We start from the raw sequence: 25,379 nt of genomic DNA, 5'->3' as shown, positions 1-25,379 counted from the left end.
CCTGGTCATAATAGCCTCAGTCAGCGAGCAGAACAGAAAGGCCGAAAATTGAGGAAGAGTTGAATGCGAGTTTGACAAAACTCACGAAGAGACATACCTGATGGATTAATTCTGTTGGGAGAGCCTCCATAATGGGCCTCATGGTTGATGGTCGTGGAATGTTGAAATAGAACTGAGGTGACTGATTTAGGAGACCCGAGGTAAATCGAACGAAGAAGAACGATATTGAATCGAGTTCCAGGCTCTATGGGAAGAAGAGCTTTGGTGAGAGAAGGAAGCCGGGACTCAATTGGTCGTGTTGAAGTGGGAATGAGGAACAGAAGACGGGAAAGAGATTGGGAAAAAGGGGTAGAGGATAAGAAGAAGAGGGAGAGACAACAAGAGCAGGAACGCAAGAGACTCAACTGCAAAGGATCACGGGACAGTCTTAAATGACGGCATCGGACACAACATTCACTCACTCAAGTCCTTTCATACATCACATGCTTCCTATCTAGCTAGAAATCATAAACTCACTTTCCATAGGACGTCTTCACACTTCTTGAAGGCTCCAAGAAGGGTAACAGAGGGGGGAAAATTACAAGAAATCAGCACGAATATGTGGCTTCGTAGGCATCTTACTACTGAGACCACGAGGAAGCAATTTATCTGGTCATTGCAAAAAGGAAGGACCAACCAAATTCCACTACCTACCTACCTACTGAAACTACAATAATCTATAGAAAAAGACCAACCCCAACGCAACGGGAAGAAACAATGTATAATAACGAAAAAAGGAGGTAAAAAAATATATTCCGCAACGCCCAACGAAAACGAAGAGCATAAAGTCCAGCCGGGAACAAAACAACAGGGAAGAAAGAAAGACACCATACACCCGCCCATCAAGACATCATGAACTGAAACACCCCAGGCCTCCAAACCAACTGAACTGAACTAAGGTGACGAGCAAGACACCAAGAACCTGGACACGAGCTGGCGGGTCGCATGCTATGTACATCCGTCAAGTCGTATCCGTTGCTAATAGTGAGCTAGTGGGTAGAAGAAGAGTAAGGGGGGGGAAGATAAAGGAGGATATAGCGTAGAGAGTACAGTGGTAGAGAGGAACGAGGATGACAGTTCTTGAAGAGAGCCAAAGGCCTATACATTAGTGGATAGGAAATGAGGCAGCTGGTGTCAGCACGCCAGGAGTGTGATGTTGCGGGGTTTGAATGCCAGCATTATTCGGTGTGCTCGGCGTACCAGCAGCGGAGTATATCGTTGCGCCGTTCAGGTTCGGTGTTTGATGCGGGTTCATATGGTATGTCATGGCTGGCATCTGGCCGTTCAAGCCCCATATTTGGCCGGAGTACTTTGACTGGTCGATCTTGCCACCAAAGATTGCTTGGCGCATCTTCCAGTAGATCTCGCCTGTTACAAGAGAGTCGGAGCCTGCTTGATGTGCGATGCCGACGCGCTTCACTCCGAGCTCGTCTGCAATGTCCTGAAGGCCTGATTTTTGGCCAATGTTGTTGAGGATCTGCGCAGCCTGGGTTGTCAAAGGTGAGTCGTTAACGGCTTGGTTGCGCCCTGCGTGTTTCATGAGGTATTTGATGTCGTATAGCGATGGGAAGAAGATGTTGAGAAGTTTGTGGAATTCCTCCTCATTTTCTGGAAGTTGCTTGCAGAGCATGATCTTCATCAAGTAGCCAAAGTCGTATCCAGAGTGGAATGAGACCCAATGAACGTCATCCAGGAGTACCAGCCCAGAACTAATGAGCAGGGCTCCGAATTCAAGCGGGTCGATACCGTTCTTCTCGTGCGTGGCAAAGTCAATACCGGCCTTTGCCAACATAGCCGTCGACTCCTGGGCGTACATGTCCTCCTCCAGCGAGAAACGGAAGTTGAACTGCCATGTGCAAGGCGCAGGTACCACACCATTTCCAAGCGGTTGTCCATTCGCATCGGTAGCATCCGGGGGAGGAACCTCGCCCTTGGCGGAAAAGAGTGTTATACCGAGCTGAATCATCTTCAACAAATCGACGTTACATCGTAATGTCTGATAGTGGTAGTCCGCTTTATTCGTGAAGGCTCCGATCGGACGAGCGACGATACCGGGGAACTCTGTGTCCTGCAATCCAATGTTAACACAACCACCACCATAACTACTGAAAGATTCAAGCATACCATAGAGATGTATGGATACTTCTCAACAAGCGACCTCAACACCGCCATCTCCTGCGCAAGATTATGCTTCCAGACATCCCGAATCCTCGTCTTAACGCCGGCACCCTTCCCCTCAAGCGTAAACCGCCCATCGTGCGCCTGATGTAACTGTTGCTGCTGCATCTGCGCACCCCTCGCAAATCCCATCTGCGCCGCATGGCTCGCTAGCCCCGTACCACCACCATCCGCCGCACCTCCAAATCCCGCCACGGACATCCCATTTCCGACTCCGGCACCGGGTAATGTGAAGGGACTGATATTCGTATTCGGGTTTCCTGTCGCAAAGCCAGCGTGCACACCTAGTGATGGTGGCGGAAGCGCTGTGTTGCTTGATTGCGCGTGTGGGTGGTGCGGTTGTTGCTGTTGCTGCTGTTGCTGGAGGTGGGCTTGTTGTTGTGCGAGGTGTGAGTATGGGCCTGTCAGGCCTGTGGGCCCGTATCTACCTACGGGCGGTGGCATGTTGGTAAGCTGGGTAGGTTTCTAGGACTGTTGCTTAACGAATTCGAGGCAGGGGCAGCTCATTCATTTGAGGACTCGTGGTCGTGGGATTCGAAGTGACGGGTTCATTGAACCAGAACACCGGCCATTCACTCTGCCAGGATAATGCCGGCTCCGCTGGACGGATCTGGAAGGCGGAAGGACTATTTGGGACTAGCGCGCCAAGACCTAACTTTCTCCAGCTTCGACCTGACGACGTCGAAACCACCGCTTGGATCTCGATTGTCGATACGCTGTTATTCGCTTTCATTGGGTCTGGACTTTTGTGGGATTCATTGACTCGCTTCCTGCCGTCGCTCCTTACACCCGACTTGTACCTCCGCAACACCGCAATTCCTTACACCACCACAATGCCTGCCCCCAACCCCACCGGCTTCAGCGTCGCCGAGTTCAAGGCCGCCGCGTCGCCCAAGTCGGTATACGCCAGGAGGGACCCCTGGGCTCGCTAGTATGTTCTCAAGTCTTATATGTTTGTCATTACATAGCTAACGGTCCTGTGCTCTTAGCGAGGCATGGAGATACACCGGCCCCTTCAGCCGATGGAACCGCTTCAAGGGCCTCTTCCCTGGCCTCGGAATTGCTAGCGTTGCCTTCGCCGGATACTGCGTTTACGAGGCTATGTTCCTGAAGGACGACCACCACCACGGCGACAGCCACCACTAAGCGCTTGCCGACTCGACCGGATTGAAATGAATGTTGAAGCTCATCGAGGCGGGAGCAAGGATACCCCGGGTTTGTGCGGAAGACACCCGGACTCGCTTTGAAGGCATTTGCGGCTACAGGGACGCTGAATACGGTGGTTCTGCACTATTATGATAGAAGGGTAGAAGGGTGACGGGTGTCTGGCTGTCTGGCTGACCAGTTAGACACCTCGGTTTACCAAGCATGACCCTAGCTAGCTCAAACGGCGCCTGGGTCTGATTTGTCATGTACATAGTATTTGTTTTGTATCAAAACTATTGATTCGCTCTGGCATAAAGTTATTTGCTGTTCGAACTAAAATGCAACAGTCGTAGAGAGAGTTGGACACTGCTAATCATCAAGTATTGCTATTAGTATCGGTATTAGTTGCTTTTGAGAATCATCATCATTTACCTAATCTATATAAATCATCAAGCACAAATACACAAGTCGAATCCATTATTCTTCAAAAACCAACGAAATCCCATCATCACCCGCCGTAACAACCCTCTTCCCATCAAACCCTTGAACAAAACCCATAATACCACCCGCCTGCTCACCATCCTCACTCTCCGTGAGTCCCAAGTGCCCCTTCCACTCAGTCAGCAAACCATTACCCGCAGCCGTCGTACCACCACGCGCATCCCACCTCCTCACAACACCATCAATACCGACAGACGTCAGCAGGAACGAGCGGTGCCCCGTTGTACCAGCAGCAAGAGGAGACGGACGAACAGCCGGTGCGGTCGCCGAGCGGCTCTGCAGGAACTCGACCTTCACGACGGCGCCCTCGTGCGCTTCCCTGATGTGCCGACGGACAGCGAAGCGGTGCGCTGTGTCGAAGAGGGCGATTGAGCCGTCGACTGAGCCGGCGGCTAGGAGGGTGAGAGGGGGAGCAGAGAAGGAGAGGGTTTCGACGCTGTCGGACTGGGCCTGCAATGAGGCGAGAAGTGTACCTGCTGTAGCGGCTGATGTTTGCGCTGCAGAGCGGCCCTTCGCCTTTGATGAAGCGCCGGCGCCAGAGCCGGGGCCTGCGGCACCGCTTGAACCAAGACGGGGGAGACCAACGACCTTGATGTGTCCCTCTGCACCACCGACGGCCGCGAATCCACCGCCTGGTGCGATCGCGACGGAGTATAGACCGCCCTCGACTTCGAACCGCTGGTCCTCGGCCGTCAAACCAACAACGGCACTCGTACCACCAGAGTACGAAACACCCGCTGCAGCCGCAGCCCCAAAGACATCCATGACATAGAAGCTCCCATCCTCAGAAACAGTAGCCAACAAGTTCCCATCAGGCGTCCAAGCACCAGCCGTGCAAGGCCCCGTATGCTGGAAGAAGCTCTGCAGAATCGAGATTGGCTGCGACGCATCATTGTGATTAATCTGGAACACCCAAGCACTACCATCATTACCACCAATCGCAACGACATTACCCTTCTCCTCATCGCCATTGCCAGCAGGGCAAACAGCAACCCAGTTCACCTCCTCGACCTCCTGCACCTCCGCTACAAACGCCCACGCCGTACCGTTCTGGTTGGCCGTCGTATCCCTCCAAGCACGCAGTTTCCCGTCAAGGCCTGCAGTAAGCACATACTCGCCCCGCGGCTCCGTAAACGCCACCGCATTAACACTATCAGTGTGCCCGGTCAATCGGAGCAGTGGCTGCAGGGATTCGCGCTCCTGTCTAGGCTGCGGGTTATTCTCGTAACTAGCGGGGAGAAGCGGCTTCACAGAATTCGGCGTGGAATCGTAGATGTATGCGCTGTCGTCTCCGGATCCGGTAATGACAATCGAGTTATGAATCGGGTGCTGCGCAATGCAGAAGATGGAGTCTGTGTGGGAGTCGAAGTGCGCGGCGGAGTCGTTCTGGAGCTCAATTTCTTGCTCCTCGTAGTTCATTTCTTGGTCACCGTCTGCATCTTCGCCGTCGTCGGAATCCATGGGTTGGTCTTCATCTCTGTGGAAGATTTCTTCGGCTTCGTCGGCGTCAATGAAGGCGTCGTCTTGTTCGTTTTGGTGGGGGTTGTTGGAGGCGGACATTGTGATTTTGGTTTGACAGAGGAATAATAAATGGGTATAAAAGGTTTAGAGGCTTGAAAGCTTTGAATCTGTCCAGGAACAAAGTCAAGCTCTCGTCATAAGTATGAAGTAAATATTCTAGAAATTTTGGAGGCTTAGAAATCATTTCTTCCCCGCGGCGGGGCGACAGAGTCAAACACTGCAAACAGCACCTATAGTTGTTTTCAGATGAGCATCTGCAGTAGATTTCTATGTCTAGACTGCATAATATAAAAAAGGTATATATACGATAGAATAAATAAAATGCACGCCAAATCTAACTCTATAGCTTGGGTCCAGCTTGTCTGCGCATAGCAGCTTCCTGGTCTCGGAGGAGTCGTCGCAAGATCTTCCCGCTGGGACTCTTAGGGATCGCGTCGATGAATCGCACGCCACCTTTTAGCCATTTGTGTCGTGCCTTGTGTTCCTGCACGTATTTGATGATATCCTTCACTGTTACCTCGTCGTTTGAGCCAGCCTCCGCCGATTTGGCAACAATTGCCTTGGGAATTTCACCGGCGGCATCATCGGGGATAGCGATGACGGCACAATCAGCGACTGCGGGGTGGGTGAGGAGATGAGCTTCGAGCTCGGCTGGTGCAACTTGGTGGCCCTGTTGACGAGTCAGCTTATGAATGATCCAAACCTGGCCTAGATACATACCTTGACCTTGATCAATTCCTTGATTCGATCAACAATGTATACATGTTCAAAGCCCTTGGGGCTCTTGCGGATCACGGCTTCGTCACCGGTGTGCATCCATCCGTCGCTGAAAGTTTCTTTCGTCGCCTTTTCGTTGTTGAGGTAGCCGAGAACAACGCTTGGGCTCCTGATCCATAGTTCGGCCGGTGTGTCATAGCTAGTGACCTCTTCTCCTTCCGGAGTCACAAGGCGAGCCTCAACGCCGGGGACGATCCAGCCGGAAGAGCCGAATACAACATCATCGGCGGGTGTAAAGGTAACAACGGTTGCGGTCTCAGTGAGTCCTAGAAGGACGTTAGTTTCATAATAATGCGCTGACAACATGCTGCTTACCATATGCCTGTCGAATCGCGATATCAGGGTAAGCCTTTTGGAAATCAACAGCGGTTTCTTTTCCGAGGGGTGCCGCTCCGGTGACGAGCGCTCTTGCAGAGCTAAAGTCATATTGGGCGCATACTTCTGGGCTTCGAAGCATGTTGATGATGATCGGAGGTACCTAACAGGAATCAGACCATGGTCTGACCGGAGGATCAATACAGCACTCACCACAAACAAAGTCGCGATCTTGAAGTTCTGAACAGCCGCCATATACGTGCCTAGCTCAAACTTCGGAAGCACAATTACCTGGTCACCTCTGAAGGGTCCACAGTGGCACATAACGACCAGGCCATAGATGTGACTCTGAGGAAGAAGACCAAGTAGAACATCGGTATAGTAGCTGCCGTCGGGAGTTTTTTGTGAATCGCGCCATGACTTCTCGAAGGCTGTCACTTGTAGGGCGTTGGAGATAACATTGCGATGTGAGATCATTACTCCTTTCTGCACTCCATGTCAGCTCAGTCCATGATCGTTTGCTGGGTTCACTTACAGGCAACCCAGACGTCCCGCTAGAGTAGCAGAGGAAAGCCGTGCGACGCGCAGCCTCTCCAGCTCGCCAATTGACCTTTTCCAGTTTTGGCAATGACTTCCCCGTCTCAACCAGCTGCGAAAGAGTCTTGTACTGACCCGGTGCCTTCTCGCCGCCAGGCAGGGCATCAATAATGTAAATGCGCTCCTTCGGCAATCCAGCAGCGGACGCCGCTTCCAACGCCGTAGGTAGAAGCGGAACACATGTGAAAAGAGCCTTCGCCTTCGAGTCAAGCAATTGGTGCTTAAGTTCTGGCGCCGAGTAAGCCGCATTGGCAGGAGACACGATGCCCCCGAGCTCATGCGTCGCCCAGGCCAATGATATCGTGTCGATCTGTGGGATAGGGAAAAGCAATTAGTATTATGGGTCCAGAATCAGGGATCAAAAAGTTTGTATATGACGTACCGTGTTCAAGCTGAAGATTACCAGCGTCTTGTCCCATTCTGACCCCCTGTTCGGCTCCCAGCCTAGGATCTTTGCGACCGCCCGCGACAGGTACTCCACTCTGTCCTTTACTTCGAGCGTCGAGTATGTCTTTCCCGTGAGACCGCATGTAAAGGGGTCTCTTGACTTTGATAAGGGATGGCGACCATTGCCTTCTGAGAGCATGAACTGGCTGATCGGAATGTTGTCCGGGATTGGAGGCATCGTGCCCGCCTCGCGTGCAGGGAGGAAGACCATGGTGGAGGTGAGTTCGCGTGAGCTTGAGGATGGATGCTGAGTGGAGAGGGTGTTTCAGTAGAGACACAAAGGGGAGAGGACAGAGTTCAACAATAGGTATATAGGTGGTAAAACCTCGAGGACTCGACTCGGCAAGCGACTTCTTGTACCTTAAGGAGAGAGCGCGACTTACGTATAGCCGGGGTGTGCGGGGAAAGCTCCCGCATGCTAATCCCTTCTGGGAATGCCGAATTTCTGGCTTCCGTCTGTCCAGTTTCCATCGGCACATGTCCGAGGCAGTTTCATTCAGTGTATTTGACTACTTCTATGTAGTGATAACACGATCTGAGGGGTTGACTTGAATCACCCATCCTCCTGTAGATCTATTGATAACTTGATGGTACCTGCAACCCCGCGTCAAGCCTTACTGCCGACTGCTGAGAGCCGGCATTTCCCATCTAACCCTAGACCAGGGTCCTTTGCCCAGCCACCAGATCCGCACTCCCGCATTAAGTAGCGGATTTGCTTTCGCATTGAAAACATGGGGTATAGATCGTGGTGAATATAGACTTTGTCGGAGTCCTTTACTCAACCTCGATCGACACAATGGCAGATCTTCTCGGATCGTCGAAGAGTCATCTACTCTGTGGTTCCGACCATGGCACTAGACTTGGCGAGGGTTCAACGTAGAGGCGCTGCAAAACCGCGGTACGAAAAATGGCGGGAAATGCTGTGCAAGGTGTTTGTGGTTCTGCCGAGGCACCCATGCGTGGATTACCCCGGGTGTCGACCTTGCAGCCTTGGTTGATCCCAGCAGCACCGCAAAGCAGCGGCTGCAAAGCAACATTTACTTTACATGTCGCGTGGGCTCTCGTATGGGCACTGGCTACCAGAAGGTATATGCAGCAGATATAATAGGACGATGATCACTAAGACGATAGAGACATCTACCTAATCTTCTAATTGAGTGGGAATAGGGTCACGCAGAGTGCCTACGTACAGAGTAAGCGTAAATCCGCCCACGGTGGGATTCCATATTGGACTATCTTGAGCCTGACGTCGATGGCTAGTCTGAATAATGGGCTCGTCTGCATCAGTTTCTCGAATCCGTTCTCGACATACCGTCGTGACAAATCCCGTGAAGAGGTGGGGAAATGCGCGATGTCTGTATATATATATATATTTTATCCCGGCAGAGAGCGTAATGGGCGCCAAGATACCCTCAACGCGCTCAGCTCAGATGAAGCAATACAAACAATCACTAACGTACAAAACATAAGCAGAACTCATTCCATAAACATCACACGTCTCACAATAACCACAAAGTAACCCCAGCACCACCCATCCTCGACACGAAGTAAATCAAGGAAGGAAAGCACCGACAAAATAGGCTTAAGCGCCGCGACCCAAAACAGAACAGACTTCCGACCTTCCACAGTAACCACCCAATCAGCAGCCGCTTGATAAAGTCCAACCAATCGGCACCACGTTATGTTCCACATAGCCTTCCGACCCAGAATACCGGGTCCATCTCAACTCCGCAGCAAAAAATCTGCACGTTTACGCCGATCATAGCGCAATAGAAAGCAGACCTTTGCAACAACCATCCGATGTGGTGTAATGGTTAACATCGTCGTCTCTCAGTAAGCAATTACTAGCGCACGACAGCTCGGGGTTCGATTCCCCGCATCGGAAGCCTTTCTTTTTTTGTTTTTTGCGCGCTCAACTGCTCAGACGAGGCTGCTAAAGGATATTTTTTCGTTTTGTGTGTGGGCTTGCGCGGGCCTGGCTTTTTCTTTTCTTTTCTTGTTTTCTCCTTTCCATCCCCATGCCCGTAGATTGAAGGGTGACATGTACTTATCAGTACCTACTGAGCGTGTGGGAAGTAGATCGTAGAAGTCGGAGCGACATGACCTTTAGTTGATATCCGTGCCTTTCCTGAGATCATGTGCATCTGTGTACGGCTTTACATAATGTGCGCGCGTCTGAATATCGTACTCCGCCGGGGCTGATCATATTGTGCTCTGAATTGCGGATAACTGGTCGCAGCGACGTTGCCCTAGGTCCTTCGGGTCTGGGAACAGGAGGATTCGAAAACAACTGCCAAGGTTCAATTAGCCTTTCACGAGAACGGGTACTGAATCACGTAATTCATCCCAAATGGCTCACTGGCCTTATCTCTGATCATGATTTCATCCGGTCGAAGGGATAGGTGGGAGGAGAGCTAGCTTTAATATGGATCTCAGGCGTTCCATGATTTGGGACAACACCTCATATCAAAGCAGTAAGTGTGTTACTGCTCTCATAATCGTGCCTTTATGCCCGCGAATTGATGGTATAGGGCGCCCCCCGTCTAGTTTTATTGAACTTATGCGGAGACGGGATTACCTGACGTTGACTGTTATCTAACCCAGGCCAGAAACTAGCAGAAGAAAGGCCTGAGTTTGGTGAATGTATCATTGAACAATCAAAATCAAGTTGAAGCCCTAACGCCGTGAAAGTTCATAAAAATGTAGCTCTATAACAGCCACCGCATAGACATTAAGAAACAAACAGTAAAGAAGGCAAGCATAATCCATGAGTCAATCATTCCTTTCAACAGCGACGTACCACACCGCTGCCAGTCTTCCCCAAAGACCTCGCTAGAAGACGAGTTCCAAGGAGTAAGAACACCTAGAACGAGCACCCTACTCAGCGCTCCTCTTCAACCCAGCCTCAACCTCCTCCAACAACGCAAGCAACTCCTTCCCACCCTCACTATTTCTCCCCTCAAGCTCAATCCCCCTCCCCAAGAAAGTCTTCGCCTCCTCCCACCTCCCCATCTCAGCCAAGCACTTCCCACCGCGCCACCACCCCTTTGCATTCCCCACGGGCTTTCCCTCAACAGCAGCCCTAGCATCAACCAACCCCTCAGCCCACTCCCGCTGCGCCATATAAGCCTGTGCCCGATTGCCATAGAGCGTCGCCATTTCCTCCCTAGCCACCGCAACAGGTTCCCACCCGGGCCGAGAAACAGCCATATCGAGCGCGAATGTGTACAGTCTTATCGCCTCCGCGTGGTTGTTCTTGCGGTAGGCCGTGTTTGCGCTGTCGCGGAGCTTGGTTATTTGGGCGGAGCGCTTGGGGTTCAGTGGGAGCGGGGGAGGAGGGATTGTGGGTGGGTCGAGGGTTAGGAGGGTTCGGTGGAGGGTGTTTAGTTCCGCGAGTTCGGATTCGAGGGTTGATTTTTGGGAGGGCGTTATGTGGGATGTGTTGGAGAGGGAGATGGCTTTTGACGATGGGTCGAGGGATAGGGGATGTTGGGTGAAGATGTCGATTGGGCTGGCCATTTTGGATGTGAGGTTTGCGGCGTTGGGACGCTGCGTTGTTTGGACTTTTGAGAGGTTGTTCTGGTGTGGTCTGGTATAGGTGTAGATATAGATTCAAGCTGATGATCTAAATGGTGTCAGTGCGGAGGTACAACAGTTGGGTAGACGTTAAACTCACAAATCGGATGGGAGAATCCTAGGCCGTATATTAGAGCTCTGTATATGGTTTTATTTCTGCTTGAGAGGACTTCACTACCAGAAACGTGAATTGTATTATGAACGCTAGTGGATGTCCTTCATTGACACCGCAAGCTGTCCAGATGGGGCGGTGAGGCCAAACTCCGGTTCAATTGAAGGCGGCGAAGATACTGCCGGCATTAGCCGCCCTACGGATCACGCTCGTGCCTGGAATCATGTGGGAATCATGTGGTAGTGGAGAATGGAGTTGTGCCAGACAAGTAAATTGCTACGAAATCAGATATAGGTATTTATCTATACATAAGGTCGAAAACAAGAGATCAATTTGAGATCGTCCAATCGTCAGAAAACAGCCAGGCAAATTGAGACGAACCAACCGCCGCAAAAACATCGCCAGAAAACACGCACAACACAATGAAGCTTCATGTACCAACAAGAATGTCGAATGTCGAATGTCACCGCAATAAACAAGCACAGCAATCAGCTGAAAGCGCCCAACTCCGCTCCATGGTCATATCAGAGGATGAGGATAAACAGGAAGTGATGATCGAGGAATGGGTGATGCTTAGCGGTTGTAGCCGCTAATGTTCGAGTCGTAGTCGGACGGCGCGTTGTAGTGCTGACCGTGGGCACCACCGTAGCTGGTGCTGTACTCGCTGGCATTGTAGTCGTGTAAGACCGACGAGCTTGGGTTGGTGGGGTCGTAGGCGCCGTGCATCGCGGAGCGGCCGCCAAGGTCATCGACTTCGCTTTGGTGGAGGAGAGCGTAGTCCTCGTCGCGATCCCGCATGGATGAGCCCATGCCGCCACGTCCGGAGCGGAAATCATCCTCCTCCTCAAAGTCTTGAGCGGGGTTTGAAGAGAACGCAGCCTTGCTCTGCGCAGCGAAGGTGGGGTCGGAGACAGCGTCGGGCAGGGTACCGGTGCGGCGGAAGTGCATAACGTTGCGGAATGACATATAAGCAGTGAAAAGGAAGAGAGCACTAGAGAGCGTTAGCAAGGTATTATCATAGCAGAGTTGGGAGCACAAACAAGATGGCTACTCCGATAATGCACGAAGCGGTGCTAACATGGCATTTACTGGCGCTGCCGTACTTCCAGTTATCGCAACCGCTCTTGCTGTCATCGTCGGCTCTTTTCCTGTTGCTATTGGTTGTGGTGCTGGTATCTGTGTTGTCGCTATCGCTTGTATCCTTGCCTTCGCTCTTGCCCTGGGCCACATAGCTAGCCATGCATGCCCAAGCGACAAGCCACAGAAGAGTGTAGAGACAGTCGACGGTCGCAAAAGCATAGACATTTCCGAATCGTCGAGCGCGAGGCCACATCGGTACAGCAACGAGATAGATAAGACCGGGGATCGAGAACCAGCACTGTGATCAATATTGTTAGAATTGCCGTCATCCGTAGGTCGCACTCTCGAGTCGGAAACTTACCAAGGCGAAGTAGTAGGCTGATCGCCCATCAATACCACCCCCTTTTGTGAAAATGGCGATTGTGAGAGCCCATCCAAGGAAGATCAAGAAGCCTTGGACGCCATGGACGAGGTTCTTCGTCCGGCCGGGGTTGAAGGAAGGCCGTCTCATGGTGACGGTCGACTCGGGGTTTGTAGGTCAAGGAAGTCGTATGGAAAACAAACTATAATGGCAGAGAGATTGTTTATCGATAGAAGCAATGTTCTGAGAGGTTTCAAATCGCAAGCGCGCGAGAGTGAGGTAGAAAAAAGTGAGAATGCAGTGTGAGGCTGTGAGCAATGTTTACGGCAGCTCTGACAGCTGGTGGAACGGGGCAACCCGACGACGCCGCGCGGACACTAGACCGGTTGGCGCTTGTTCCACGAAACACGTACAAGCAATACCTCACGGATGAATCGGTCTAAAATGTATGAAGTGATGCTTGAATGTAGAATAGAGACGAAGGTAGTCTTCCTTCTTAAAATCAGAGTGGTGAAGTCCAGCTGGAGAATGTTGCTGCGGCACGAGCGTGGCGCATGGGCCATGGACGAGCGTTTGCACAAATGCCAAATGCTGGAACCTAATGTACATAATTCCAGAAATAGCAGCCTTACATCATCTCCCACGTTATGCTCTACACCTTCGACTTTACCGCTACTAAACAATGCTTTACTGTCATGAACACACTCTTTGTTCATATCCCTTTTGAAAGCATTCCAGCTTTTAGTCTTGTGTGACACGTGAAGCATCTGAGTCGCTGCTGAAACGGCCAAGCGCAGAGGGTTGAGTGGTGCTGCTATTTCAGGAACGCCGCTTTAATCCCGACTCTGGATTCTGGATCGGCAAATCTCAGCCACGCCAGAACCTTCTACTAAATCCACATCAGACCGATAAAGTTGCTACCTGATGACAGGATAGGTCAACTTCTTTACGCTGGCGCCTGCGCTCACGATGCGCAAGCTTGTTTGATTGAATCCAGCACCTGGTCAAGCTGGGTCAATGGCGAGTAAACATGAGCATGCCACCACCATGGCAAGGGATCCATGAAAGCAAATCGCCAATTTGCCCAAAACAACAAGATATTGTCTGCTTCGTCTAATTTCTTGTCGATGTTTTGTACAACAGAACGAAGCGTAGGCGAAATTACCCGTTCAGCGAATCCATTGACATTTAGATATAGGCTCGGCAGTTGAGTGAGCCTTGAACTAAAATCGACTCTAAAGCTTAAGACATCTACCGATGTCTTTGGTACGTCCTCTTTCGAGATGATCGCCAGGTACCCATTGACAAGAGACCTGGAAGATATTTTCTGCAGGAGATGTGTGACAGTTGCTGCGCCTTGCGTGCAATCTGCAATGCGTACCTCATAGCGGACAGAGTTGGAAATGCGTTCTTCGTCTACCATCAATCGGACAGAGAAATGCCCATTAATCCGCGAACCACCTTTGGACGCAAATTTCTCGATGACTCGGTGAATGGTCGCCGCAAGCCCGTTATTCAAAGGCGAAGAGCCCCAAACTGATTCTCGATTAGCCGGACGGATCATGATAGCAACGACATGGCCACGAATGACAATCAAATCTGCAGTGAATTCGCCCAAGCGTGCATGCTGCTGCATGAGCCATGGACTGTCCTTGGAGATCTGGATCTCGCTGACTTCCAGGTAGGTCAGGCTGAGGGTTCTCTTTGGCAAGACGATGGTTTTGTTCAGGTCAACTGCAGGGGCGCTTTGGCGGATGTGGTAGGTCTTGGTAGGTGATCGATGCAGGATCTTGTGTATTGAGTCTCGCGACAGCACCTGGTGATTCTCGACCGCCGGGAGACCCTGGTCAGTAAGATACTGAAGGAAGGAATCCGATTGGCTCCATTGAGATGACAACTGGGGGTCCAAGGTAATGCATTTGCAGCTCGTTCTGCTTTCAATCGCTTGCTTGGCTGTGGAGTCATCGGCGACAGAAGCATCTTGGGAGCAGGGAATCCATATATCCACTTTCTCCCTGAGCACGATATCCAGCAATCTTGAAACGTACTGAGGTTTAGGTATACGGTAGTAGGCTACCAAAGCCATGGACTTGCTCTCGCCCGATGCGAATCTAGACTCTGTAATGTCTGCGCCCACAACCCTGTGCCCTTCGTTGTACCAAATTCGTGCGACACGAAGACCGTATGGGGTGTTAACCCCGGTAACAAGGATGGTCTTTGGTCGAAATTGGACATCTCGTATTACCTCGCGTCGTCGGGTTGTGTTCAAGGAAACGAACGAGGAGAGATAACACCAAGCCAAAACTGTGACGAGGATCGTGTTATCCAATGGTAAAAGGGCAACGGAGATGGCGACCTGAAAGAGCTGACCAAGTACCCGAGCTCGAGCCAGTTGTCGCATAGGTTGGTAAATATGTTGCTTCGAAAGAGAGTTCAATTGTCGCATCTCCAAGGTGGACATATTGTTGTTGTATGGGTTCAACCCATGCTCGAGCAAGGGATCTTGCAGATAGAGTGCTGAAGGCTGGAGCCTCTAGGGACAGTGAGCTGGCAACACGAGCCTGCGAACCCCTCCGGAATGCAACCACGTCAGCCTGCATGATTACAAGAACTCTGGAGTCACGAGGATATCTTCCTGCACGTCATATTCAGCACTGCAAATTGGACGCTTCGAGATGAACTCAATTCCGGGGTCAAAGCTCCGTGGCGGACAAAGAAGTCCTGCGGTAGCACCTAGCCACGAACTCGGCGGGGAAGTAGATAAGCCATATGGCTATGGACCGTGGCCGAGATCGATCGGAACAGCTGGGGTTGACGTATTGAATTAAGCATAGATAAAGAGAAGCAGAGTCAGATCGATCGCGATCTCGAATAAGAGACAAGGGAGACAGCAGGGTCTGTGATAGGAAAGTCCGATATGCGACAACCGTCGGCCAGCGATAGGCGCATCGGAGATAAGCGATCTTATCCGATTCTGCACAAAAATATTCGAAGGATTCTTTTCAGTACTATGTTCAATGACATTGACAGAAAGCCTATTACAACGTACAGCTTCTGTTCTTCTGTAATCTTTACTGAGAGTGCGGAGAAGATTTCTATTGTCAAGATCGATAACAGGATCGCCACTGTCAATCCCTACATTCATATGATAGCCCTCCACCCTTCCGAACTCCTTACTATAATCGCGCGTCCACACTGCTCCGATTTCCAATGCCATTCGCCCAGCACTTCTTGTCCAGCACAAGGCTAATCGGGTCCGGCCATGGCGCCATCAATCTGGTGGGGATGCGGTTGGAAATCAAAGATTGTTTCTTGCCCCGCGGCTTCCCCTTATCAACCCGCCCTCCCTCTCTCTTTTCGCCGCTCTTTTCGTTCCTACCGACATCCTGTCAAGGTTGAAAGCGAGTGCTGAGCACCGCTGTCCTATCTTTCTACATTTCTAATACCTACTCTGTGGTTACATCCTCACAATGACTCGCGACACCCTTCCTCCGTTATCGGCCTCCCTCCCCCCACTGGTCATGGGCACAGCGACCTTCAACTCGCAGTACAACGAAGACCCCTACGCCCTCCCGACAACAGAACTCGTGCACCGCGCATTTGCAAGCGGAATCCGCGCCTTCGATACATCCCCTTACTACGGACCCGCAGAGGACCTTCTCGGCCGCGCCCTCGCCACAGACTTCGTCCAACAAAATTTCCCGCGAAACACATACCACCTCCTCACGAAAGTCGGCCGCATCGCCGGGTCCTCATTCGATTACTCGCCTAAATGGGTGCGGAAAAGCATAGCTCGCAGTCTTCGCCGTTTGCATACGGAGTACCTGGACGTCGTATACTGCCACGACGTCGAATTCGTCTCGCCCGCAGAAGTCCTCAATGCAGTCCGCGAACTGCGGCGGATAAGAGATGAGGAGGGAACAATTAGATATGTTGGAATCTCGGGATACCCTGTCCATGTCCTCTGCGACCTTGCCGAGTTGATTCTTCGCGAAACGGGAGAGCCCCTCGACGCTGTGATGTCCTACGCGAACTTCACGCTCCAGAACACACGCCTCCTCACGCAGGGTCTCCCGCGTCTTGTTGCTGCGGGGGTAGACGTTATACCTAACGCCTCACCACTGGGAATGGGTCTCCTTCGCCGCAAGGGCGTTCCCATCGGTAGCATGGGCGACTTCCATCCTGCGCCTGATGCGCTCCGCAGTGCTATCCACAATGCCGCTGAGTGGGCTGATACACAGGGCGAGAAGATCGAGGTCATTGCCATCCGATTCGCATTGGAATCATGGCTACGAGACGGTGCGAAGGGCGGCGCCCTTGGTCCGCCTCTTGCCCGCAGCCCGGATTCAGACCCTTCTTTCCTCTCCGTCGCAAGCATGGGGACAGGCGAGCGGTTGGGAGTGAGCGTAATGGGCGTCTCTAACGTCGATGAATTGACCGAGACACTTCGCGTATGGCACAGTATCGTCGACGGGCTGGAGAACCAAGACGACGAGTACTTCGAAACCCAGAACAAGCCAGCCATCCCCTCCCCCTCAGATGGCATAATAACCGACTGCGTCTGGTCTCGCGACCGCCGCGCAAAGATACTGCATCTCGCGCGCGAAATCCAGAATATACTCACACCCGAATGGGTCGATTATACGTGGCCGAGTCCGGGGGAGGGGTTCGTTAATACATTACCGGCTGAGCATATTGCCTTGGTGAAGGAGGACGTTGATGCCAGTGTGATGCTGAAGTTGAAGGGGGCAGGTAATGTGAAAGTGAATGTTATGGAGACCGAGGCGATGCCGACGCCGCCGTTGGAGGCCCAGGAGTTTAAGATACCCGTGGATAATGGTCCGCCTTTGGCTTGATTTGTTTGTTGAGTTATTCAGCATTATGATTGTGATGCGGTGCGATGGTTTAGATGTTAGAGTATATAATTATAAAATAACTACACTATATGAAAGAAAGCAAATTGGCTGAGTTCAGTAGGATTTCTCATTTTTCATCGCTCATGCTTCATATGTGTCTAGTCACTATCTAGTTAGATTGGCTAGTTGAAATGGGGTCTTCTGAAACGAGGTTTCTCTAAAGATCCCGGACAAGACGCGCTCCAGCCCATGGGTATGGGTAGTTTCGCTGGTACCAGTTTACACTATGTATCTGTCAGTTCCTGGACTTGAGAGCATTCGAGTTGAGTGAAGAGAACCCACAAGGTTGTCCTGCCCGCGACACGAGGGTGGGTCGCCCAGGAACCACCGAGGATGACGTTGTGCTTTCCGTCGAAGAAGTCGGCTGCCATAGTCAGGATAACGTTTCAGAGAAAGATGGGTTGAAAACTCACATGTATACCCCGGGTAAATATCCATTGCCTTGAACCCGTCGTGCTCCTTCAAGCTCGAAGAAGTCCATTCCCAGACGCCGCCAAAATCAGCATGTCCAGCGAGCTTGTCGCCATTCTGGATAACCGGCGTTGGGTGCCAGTGCTTGAATCCGACGTTGAGGTTTTCGAGGTCAATGAAGACTGGCGTTGAGACCGAGGATTTACTTAGAGCCTGTACGGGCTGCGTTGTGGGCTTGTGGTAGCCGTTTTTCAAAGGGTGCTTGGTGCCGTTGGTAGCGCCGTTTGACACACCATCTGCCACGGATTCCTTTAATCCGGCTGAATGGGCATATATACTCTTTGCCTCTTCGAAGGTCGGCAACCGGCAGTTCTTCCAAGAAGCATACCGTTCGAGCTCTTCGTACGAGGCAATGACTGGCCAGTCCTGGGCGAACTTGAGTGGCACAGGGCCATACACTGTTCGGACTGCGAACCTTTCGAGATATTCCTCGGACGAAGAGTGACCGTTAGAGACGGAATCCTGAGTGTTTTCAACCCACGAAGCTGGGGGACTGGGTAGCTGATACTGATGGAGGTATGAGGCGTATTCGCCGTTGGTGATGGGCCTCCCTTGCGCCTCAAACGCTTGGACGTTTACGGTGCGCGCAGGAATCTCATTATCCCACCCAAACGAATCCTTGGGCATCGAGTCTTCTGGGCAGTCGAGTCCAACTGAGAGAGTCTGTGCGGGTATAGCAAACCATTCATTTGCTGTCTTGTTTCTCCTAGCCCCAAGGAACATCTGCTCGAAATCTGGCACATGGCCACCTAGCGGCCCTATAACCTTCTCGCTTTGGATGAGCATGTAGAGGAAAGTCTCTAGGTGCATCGCTTCGTGTTCGAATGCGATCCAGAGGGCCTCGCCCAGGGTCCGGTTCTGTTGCAAATCAGGCCGCTCCAAAATGGAACGAATCCGGTTCCTTACTCGATCTTGATAATCTAAGATATCGGAGCGAGATGGCCATTCGTCTGGCACCTCGCTGTGCGAATGACACTTCTCGGGGTCGTCAACATCTGGATCAATACCACGCTCGAAAATCAACTGATACGACTTTGGTTCTGTGGGTTTGCCACCTAAGGCACGAGTCAAGTGGATATCTATCAAATGGTCAGCAACTGCCATTTTAGAAACAGTATCATTGACGATGACTTACCAGCGAATGTTGGGATATGTCCAAGGTAGAAAATCAACGAGTTTCGAAGCTTGATTGGCTTCGATAGCAGGCCTTCCTGAGGAATCATTGCTTTCGTAACGATGTCCCATGCAGTCCACTGTGATCGGAAGTCTTCGAGGCTAGGAATTGGGTGCGCGGCATACTGGGAGGGCGTTGTTGGAAGATCTAAGTCTGCCGATTGTAACACATGAAGGTCTAGTCCGTGAGTCAATATCCAGAGGTCGATGATACGTTTGGAAACATACGATAGTCGTCAACGTTACGGCCAAACTCGGCCGCTTCTATGAGACCGGCGTCATGCCATAACCTCTCGCGTGCTTGCGGGCTATACTTAAACGCTTCTTCAAAGATGATTTTCTCCCCTTTCTTCAAGTGTACATTTTCGATTTTCATGTCCTGCTTCGGGACATAGAATGCTCGGTGTCCGCCATCAACAGCGTCGTACTCCGTGACAACCTCCCATTCGTCAGCCTGGAAAACCTCACGTCCGAGAGCCTGGTTTGCAACATCGAGGCCATTCTCATAGAACTTTCGGGTAATACCCTGGGAATCATTGTAGGCATTGTAAATTCGACGCGGATCCTGACAAGCGTCAAGGCCAATGACCATCAGGTCGTCTGGTTTGAGAAGCCTAGCAAACTGGCCGAGAAATTCCGCTGCCTCTGAAGGCTTGAAGTTTCCAATCGATGAGCCCATTGACAGCACAACTGTCGGTCGCTCTCTATTCTTTGGGTCTCGGAGCCAGGTAACAGCATCGTCGTACGTCCCGTGAAGACCGTGGAAACCGACACTGCTGTATTTGTCGAGAGCAACGTGGGAGAAGGTGCGCTCGAGCTCGGACAAGGAAAGATCAAGGGCGTAATAGTCTACAGGCTTGCCGATGCGCTCGAACTCGCGGAGTAGGATTTCAATCTTGCGGAGGTTTCTATACCAGCCTTGTTAGACAGAAGAACGTGGCTGAGACTGCAAAGAGGGATACGCACCCACTACCGAGCTCCAGAAGCTGTGCGTTGCTTGGAATCTTTTCAGCCAACCGTCGAGAGTGCGTTTCCAGCACCTCGATCTCGGCATTTGTCGGGTAGTATTCCTCTAGGTATGTGATCTTCTCGAACAGCTTCAATCCCTCGGCGTCGTATAGTAACATGGTAGGTAGTGACCGTCTCCTCCCATCGGAGGGGTTGAGACCTTTTTGAATCTCGTTAACTAGGGAGTATTGCATGTCATTTTCGCGGACATCTGCTATGTCGACGCTTTTGGGCGATACTGCGATTGGACTCATATTGCTGTGCGCGGAGTAGTCGGCCGTCAAAAGTAAGAATAAACAAACAAAGAAGCTATTGTACAAGCTAGCAAAGTAGCAATAGTTGGATCTTATAGGTAGCGAAAGCAAGGTAGCCTCATGGGAAGGCAGAGAGGGGTAAATGAGGAGTGCTTAGATGGTATGCAAAGTATATTAAGAACAGATGAGATCGGGAAGATGATAGGCCTGAAGCGAATCAGGCGATGATCGTGAGGAATGAGCGAGAAGCAGGAACGGCATTCGCGGCAGGTTGGAAATAGCTTCCCTGCTCGTAGCCATCCCCATCCAATGCCGTGGAAGTTTATTCCTGAACATCCCGGGCTCGATCAGGGTGCAAACAGGCCACACTGGTAGATCGAAGACTGGATTGGACAGGTCTGCGATGAGTGACATCAGGACACGGCGGAGAGCGGCGGAGGTGAGCAATAGAATTGAGCAATGGAAACGCGAGGAATCCGAGAGTCTGCAAGTCAAAAGTGAAGCAGCAGCCCAGGGCCCCGCACAGACCTCACGACTTTCCAGATGCAGAAGTCATGGCCAGTCAGACAGCCAGCGATGCTCGGTCTTGGTCAGTCATGAGGGGAACAGCTGAGCTTGCCCTGACAAATGACGTAGTCCACTCATCACCATGTTTGTCCACTTTGCATTTATGTGTTTGCTTTGTTTGGCATGTTTGCAGTTTTACTCTCTGCCTCAGGCATAATTTCTCACAATGGAGGGGAAGGTTGACTCCCACAACAACATCCTCAGCGGTCCTTTCTTTGAAGCGCAAGCTTTCATCTTTCATCTCCAACGTTACACTCGAGATACCACGCTCCTCATATAAACTTTGGTCTACACGGTCTTTCTTTGAGCATGGCCCATTGACCTAACCCACGGATAGATGTTTTCCGTCCAGCATACGGCACCCATCATCATACCCTTTGGCACTCTTTGACACCGTCGCTGCTAATTTAATCGAATTCATATTCAGCAATGACCGCTATTGGAACCTGAATTGAGAGCTCGGAAAAGAAACTGGAAATATGCTGAATTCAACCGCTGTGTACGGAAGCCAATGGGCAGGTAAGCAACATGCGGTGACGGTCAGGATATACGCTCCTGAAAGGAAAGTAGTTCCCCTTCTACAATGACGCACTCTGTGCTACCTCACAATTGCTTCTTTCCCGCCATAAGCATTCGAAGTGCTCAATTGCCGGGATCGGGGAACGTTCCCCGACTTTGTCCGTAGTACATGCACATGTATAAGTCACAACGCTCATCGGAACTACCTTCAGCCAACCAACAACAGTTGAAGGACTGGAAGTATCATTGGACCCTCAACGGGCATGGAATGGCCTTGCGGAGGATATGTCGGTGTAGCACCTGAAGTAAACCATAGGATAATAGGAGGAACAGGTGGCTCTGGCTGAATGATTGATATCCGAGTTTCACCCATGCTGCCCATCCCTAGACGATATACCAAGTGTAGGGTAACCTGCTTACCCCAATGAGAAGCAGTTACACAGCCCTTTTGTCTCACCTCATCGAGGCTGAACGTACTGGTACCTGGCGGGGGTGGGGGGAGGGCAACTCCTGCACAGGTATCGTGTCCATCCCTGCGTAAGGCAGAACTGGGCCGTCTCATTGCGATATGCGAGTCCAGTAATGTTTGCTGACTCCTGGACCGCTTTCAATGCCTCGCCTGATGGCGAAGACTGTGAGTCTGGATTGGGGCTATTCAGAGGTATATACCTTGGCCTAATCTTCGGGGAATCCTTTTTTGGCAAGGATGGGTTGAGAGGCAAGCATGAGCTGGCAGTGTCAGCACCGATAGAACCAGGCAACCCATACTCGCCCTCTATCCATGTAAGGCAATTTTACTCGATTTTCTGTTGAAGTTAGTCGGAGTCCAATGGCGGTCTTCGGGTTGTGCGGACAAACAACAAGGCACCGACACCTCAGGCATATAAGACAGCGCCAGCGCATCGGTGAGTGGCATGTGACAGTGATTGTCACTTCATCACCACCGCACCTCAACACCAATCCAATCTCTCCTTCCTGCAGGTACTTCCGAACACCCCCCGGCTAGCTCATGAGCCCGCCAATTGAATCCAGACCAAGAGCCGTTCCTGGATCCTCTGCTTAGCATGAATAATACGATGAAATCTCTTCACTCTCTTGGGTCTTCTTTACGAGGCAGCCGCGAATTATAGCTATCCACGACGCACCCACCAGGGTCCAGATCTCTACTCAGCCTGACTCGTCTCGCGATGCTACCCATCTGCCCCATCTCCCGGCTCTCCCGGCATCACGAACTGTGCCCACTACCGAATTGCCGTTTACCATAATTCCAGCGTTGCAATGCGTGGAGAAATATCCTCTTGGTAAAATGGATATAGAGTGGCGGTGCCTTTCAACCGCTGGTAGACAAAGCGTACGACCAAGCCGGGAATCTCAACCAGACGAATTACATTCATCAGCGCCGTCTACAAAAACTTCGTACTTTGGTATGCCAATGACGTACGCATGGGAGAAGAGATTTCCACGTTTCATGCGTGCTGTCAGGGACACGTCGGGTGTGATTGTTCGAGCCAGGCGTTCGGGTGGGCGGCCGCGAACTCTCACTCGGTCTCGCCCGTTGGAAAGAAGACCCACTACTGAAAATTGGCAAACACACCGCGACTTGTCGAATCCTCGAAGTTTCTGTTCAACATGCTGCCACCCAGCGGGAGAAATTTCCATTTGAGACCGATGTCGCTGTGTAACTCCGGTCGACCGGTCGACTATCAATCCAACTTTTGACAGCCGCGAGAGCCATCTTATGCGGCGGCAAGAACATACGTCGAACAGCGATTGCGCACGAAATAATGACACATCTTCTGGACTTCGCCCAGCCTTCTAGACCGGGCGCCAACTGGGATTGTGGGCTCCTGCCTTGCGAGATTTCTTTTAGCGCGCGCATTTAGGTTTCTTTGACTGCCAGCCAACGGTTTCAGGGCAGAAACGACGTGGACCCAATTGTTGCTTTTTATTCTTTTATGATTGGTCGAAGAATCAGGTACCAAAGTTACTTGCACAGAATTACAGTCGCTCATTGGCCGAGAGCAAGATGATTCTGTGCCTGAGTATCGGCACTAAGAACGTGGCGCACACCAAGTTCTCAGACCCATCGCCGAGATCCAGAGCATCAATGAATCTGATGCCTCACTCTTTGATCCACCGGGCGTCAGCAGCGTTCTCGAAAATCCTTCAGCCGTCGTTTTCACCGAGGAATATGCGAGACCATCATGGAACCCCCCACCCGCGGAGGCAAGGATAAATAACCGGTCATTCCTCGCTTTGCATCTCTTTTTTTCTTCTTCTTGCACCACAAGGCATTCATTCCTTCATTACATCGAGGTAGAACCTCCCACAGTCCTTTCGGCCCGTCACACTCTTTCGTCTGTAGATCAGACCAGTCAATCCTTCAAAGACACTTCAAAAGTCAACTCTACCTCTATCACCACCAACAACAACCACTCTTTCCAAAATGTTCAGAAAGATCATCAGCTTCGCTGCCGCCCTGGCCACCGTTGCGGCTCTGCCCACACCTGCGCCCGTCGCCCGCGGTATCAACGGCGGTGTCACCATCATCAACAATATGGACCAGGACATCAACGTCTGGTCCGTCTCTGGTACCTCCGCTCCCATGGTCAGCCTCCCCGCCGGCAAGGCTTACCAGGAGACCTGGCAAACCAACCCCAACGGCGGCGGCATCTCCATCAAGCTCGGCTGCTCCGAGGACGTCTCCGATGTCCTGCAGTACGAGTACACCATGGTCGGCGACATGCTCTTCTGGGACATGTCCAGCATCAACCTGGCCAAGGACTCTGCACTCGTCACCGCCGGCTTCACTGTCACCATTGACGACAGCTCCTGCGACACCGTCACCTGCGCGCCTGGCGACGCCAACTGCTCCGAGTCCTACCAGTACCCTGATGACCACAACACCCGCGCCTGCTCCACTGGTGCTGCTTACACTCTTACCCTTGGTTAAGCGCAGCAATCTCCGTCCCGCAGAGGACAAGATAAAACAAGACAAAGACTACGACAACAAAGAACATTCCTGAAACGTCATGTCACTCGTTTATATCCTGACGTTTCTCGAATCCAACGATACCCCCAACAAAAGGCAGGACCCCGCCCAGGCAGGCGGTCTTACGACTCACGACGGCAAGCGCTCTGGCAAAGCGCTGTTATATATACGATGGGGAACAAATTTCGGCGCATATAGGGAAGATACCAGGGAGATACCAAGGGTTCGGATAGACTGAAAATACAATACAAGAAAAATGTATTTGAAACTGCACTTCCATCTTCTAAAACATTGTAGATTTGATCAGCAAGTACGATGTAACTTAAATGCTTATGCTTATGCGACAGAAACTTTGCACAATTCAATTGACTTGGGGGTGATTAGTCAACCGGAAAAAAGAACCTCTGGTCAGTGACCTCAACCAAATCCACTTTCCACATCCCCGAGGCCCGCATCGGATCTCTCGGACCATCTGTTCTTGTTCCCAAGGTTGGAGATACGCAGTCTGCATGTCCAATTTTCAGAGAAGGCAGCCATGAAACCGTCGTTATCCATCAATGGGTGCGTGGGAGAAAAGGTGAAACGAACCATGGGTACGGCCACGCGGCCAAGCGGTCCTGGACACTGTTCTAGGCAGTCAGCACACTGAAACAGAGGCGAAACGCCAACGGCCCCGAGTCCAACAATGAGACTTGAACAAAGCGCTTTGATTACTGAGAATGTCAGCACAGCAAACAGAACTCGGACTCGGGTCCTCGACGTTTTGATGACGTACGTCGGCTAACGTCGTGAAGAGCGATCTGGCTCCACGCTGGAGTTGAACTGTCGC

General features: G+C 51.5%; 10 protein-coding genes and 1 non-coding gene across 11 annotated transcripts; 4 read left to right on the top strand and 7 right to left on the bottom strand.

Moving 5' to 3' along the window:
* Positions 1-657: 657 nt before the first annotated feature.
* On the bottom strand, positions 658-1,013 carry BDV14DRAFT_105356 (uncharacterized protein). The gene has a single exon (XM_073765572.1). It carries the CDS (start codon positions 880-882, stop codon positions 694-696), a length of 189 nt encoding a protein of 62 aa, XP_073625499.1. The 5' UTR covers positions 883-1,013; the 3' UTR covers positions 658-693.
* On the bottom strand, positions 658-2,761 carry BDV14DRAFT_178194 (CCR4-NOT core DEDD family RNase subunit POP2). Its single transcript, XM_073769539.1, has 2 exons — positions 2,164-2,761; positions 658-2,107 (listed from the first exon to the last, which is right to left on the bottom strand). The coding sequence occupies exons 1-2, from the start codon at positions 2,659-2,661 to the stop codon at positions 1,145-1,147; spliced, it is 1,461 nt and encodes a 486-aa protein (XP_073625498.1). The 5' UTR covers positions 2,662-2,761; the 3' UTR covers positions 658-1,144.
* Positions 2,762-3,050: 289 nt separating this feature from the next.
* Positions 3,051-3,363, top strand: BDV14DRAFT_202688 (NADH dehydrogenase [ubiquinone] 1 beta subcomplex subunit 3; the record flags this gene model as incomplete). Its single annotated transcript, XM_073774093.1, has 2 exons — positions 3,051-3,148; positions 3,207-3,363. 2 exons carry the CDS (start codon positions 3,051-3,053, stop codon positions 3,361-3,363), a joined length of 255 nt encoding a protein of 84 aa, XP_073625497.1.
* Positions 3,364-3,840: 477 nt separating this feature from the next.
* Positions 3,841-7,732, bottom strand: BDV14DRAFT_210530 (uncharacterized protein; the record flags this gene model as incomplete). Its single annotated transcript, XM_073775915.1, has 7 exons — positions 3,841-5,387; positions 5,806-6,055; positions 6,106-6,428; positions 6,478-6,640; positions 6,691-6,963; positions 7,013-7,384; positions 7,457-7,732. The coding sequence occupies 7 exons, from the start codon at positions 7,730-7,732 to the stop codon at positions 3,841-3,843; spliced, it is 3,204 nt and encodes a 1,067-aa protein (XP_073625496.1).
* A 1,585-nt stretch (positions 7,733-9,317) lies between these two features.
* BDV14DRAFT_t116 lies at positions 9,318-9,406 on the top strand. The gene has a single exon. It is a non-coding gene; the product is annotated as a tRNA-Glu (tRNA).
* A 741-nt stretch (positions 9,407-10,147) lies between these two features.
* On the bottom strand, positions 10,148-11,321 carry BDV14DRAFT_105334 (uncharacterized protein). Its single transcript, XM_073765571.1, has 2 exons — positions 11,198-11,321; positions 10,148-11,146 (listed from the first exon to the last, which is right to left on the bottom strand). Exon 2 carries the CDS (start codon positions 11,038-11,040, stop codon positions 10,399-10,401), a length of 642 nt encoding a protein of 213 aa, XP_073625495.1. The 5' UTR covers positions 11,041-11,146; positions 11,198-11,321; the 3' UTR covers positions 10,148-10,398.
* A 343-nt stretch (positions 11,322-11,664) lies between these two features.
* Positions 11,665-12,913, bottom strand: BDV14DRAFT_105314 (uncharacterized protein). The gene is made up of 3 exons (XM_073765570.1): positions 12,651-12,913; positions 12,250-12,587; positions 11,665-12,200 (listed from the first exon to the last, which is right to left on the bottom strand). Exons 1-3 carry the CDS (start codon positions 12,798-12,800, stop codon positions 11,783-11,785), a joined length of 906 nt encoding a protein of 301 aa, XP_073625494.1. The 5' UTR covers positions 12,801-12,913; the 3' UTR covers positions 11,665-11,782.
* A 602-nt stretch (positions 12,914-13,515) lies between these two features.
* Positions 13,516-15,294, bottom strand: BDV14DRAFT_105312 (uncharacterized protein). Its single transcript, XM_073765569.1, has one exon. The coding sequence runs from the start codon at positions 15,109-15,111 to the stop codon at positions 13,615-13,617; it is 1,497 nt and encodes a 498-aa protein (XP_073625493.1). The 5' UTR covers positions 15,112-15,294; the 3' UTR covers positions 13,516-13,614.
* A 239-nt stretch (positions 15,295-15,533) lies between these two features.
* On the top strand, positions 15,534-17,609 carry BDV14DRAFT_178186 (D-arabinose 1-dehydrogenase (NAD(P)(+)) ARA2). Its single transcript, XM_073769538.1, has one exon. It carries the CDS (start codon positions 16,121-16,123, stop codon positions 17,504-17,506), a length of 1,386 nt encoding a protein of 461 aa, XP_073625492.1. The 5' UTR covers positions 15,534-16,120; the 3' UTR covers positions 17,507-17,609.
* A 1-nt stretch (position 17,610) lies between these two features.
* Positions 17,611-21,024, bottom strand: BDV14DRAFT_178176 (DUF323 domain protein). Its single transcript, XM_073769537.1, has 6 exons — positions 20,177-21,024; positions 19,439-20,118; positions 19,173-19,388; positions 17,980-19,116; positions 17,849-17,930; positions 17,611-17,790 (listed from the first exon to the last, which is right to left on the bottom strand). The coding sequence occupies exons 1-6, from the start codon at positions 20,470-20,472 to the stop codon at positions 17,724-17,726; spliced, it is 2,478 nt and encodes an 825-aa protein (XP_073625491.1). The 5' UTR covers positions 20,473-21,024; the 3' UTR covers positions 17,611-17,723.
* A 2,763-nt stretch (positions 21,025-23,787) lies between these two features.
* Positions 23,788-24,739, top strand: BDV14DRAFT_105183 (putative antigenic thaumatin domain protein). Its single transcript, XM_073765568.1, has one exon. It carries the CDS (start codon positions 24,005-24,007, stop codon positions 24,509-24,511), a length of 507 nt encoding a protein of 168 aa, XP_073625490.1. The 5' UTR covers positions 23,788-24,004; the 3' UTR covers positions 24,512-24,739.
* Positions 24,740-25,379: the final 640 nt, after the last annotated feature.

This window comes from Aspergillus stella-maris (genome assembly GCF_047715825.1).
Source record: "Aspergillus stella-maris strain CBS 113639 unplaced genomic scaffold BDV14scaffold_50, whole genome shotgun sequence".
Lineage (NCBI taxonomy): Eukaryota > Fungi > Ascomycota > Eurotiomycetes > Eurotiales > Aspergillaceae > Aspergillus > Aspergillus stella-maris.
The sequence above is the reverse complement of the archived record's forward strand: the minus strand, read 5'-3'. Positions and strand labels throughout refer to the sequence as shown.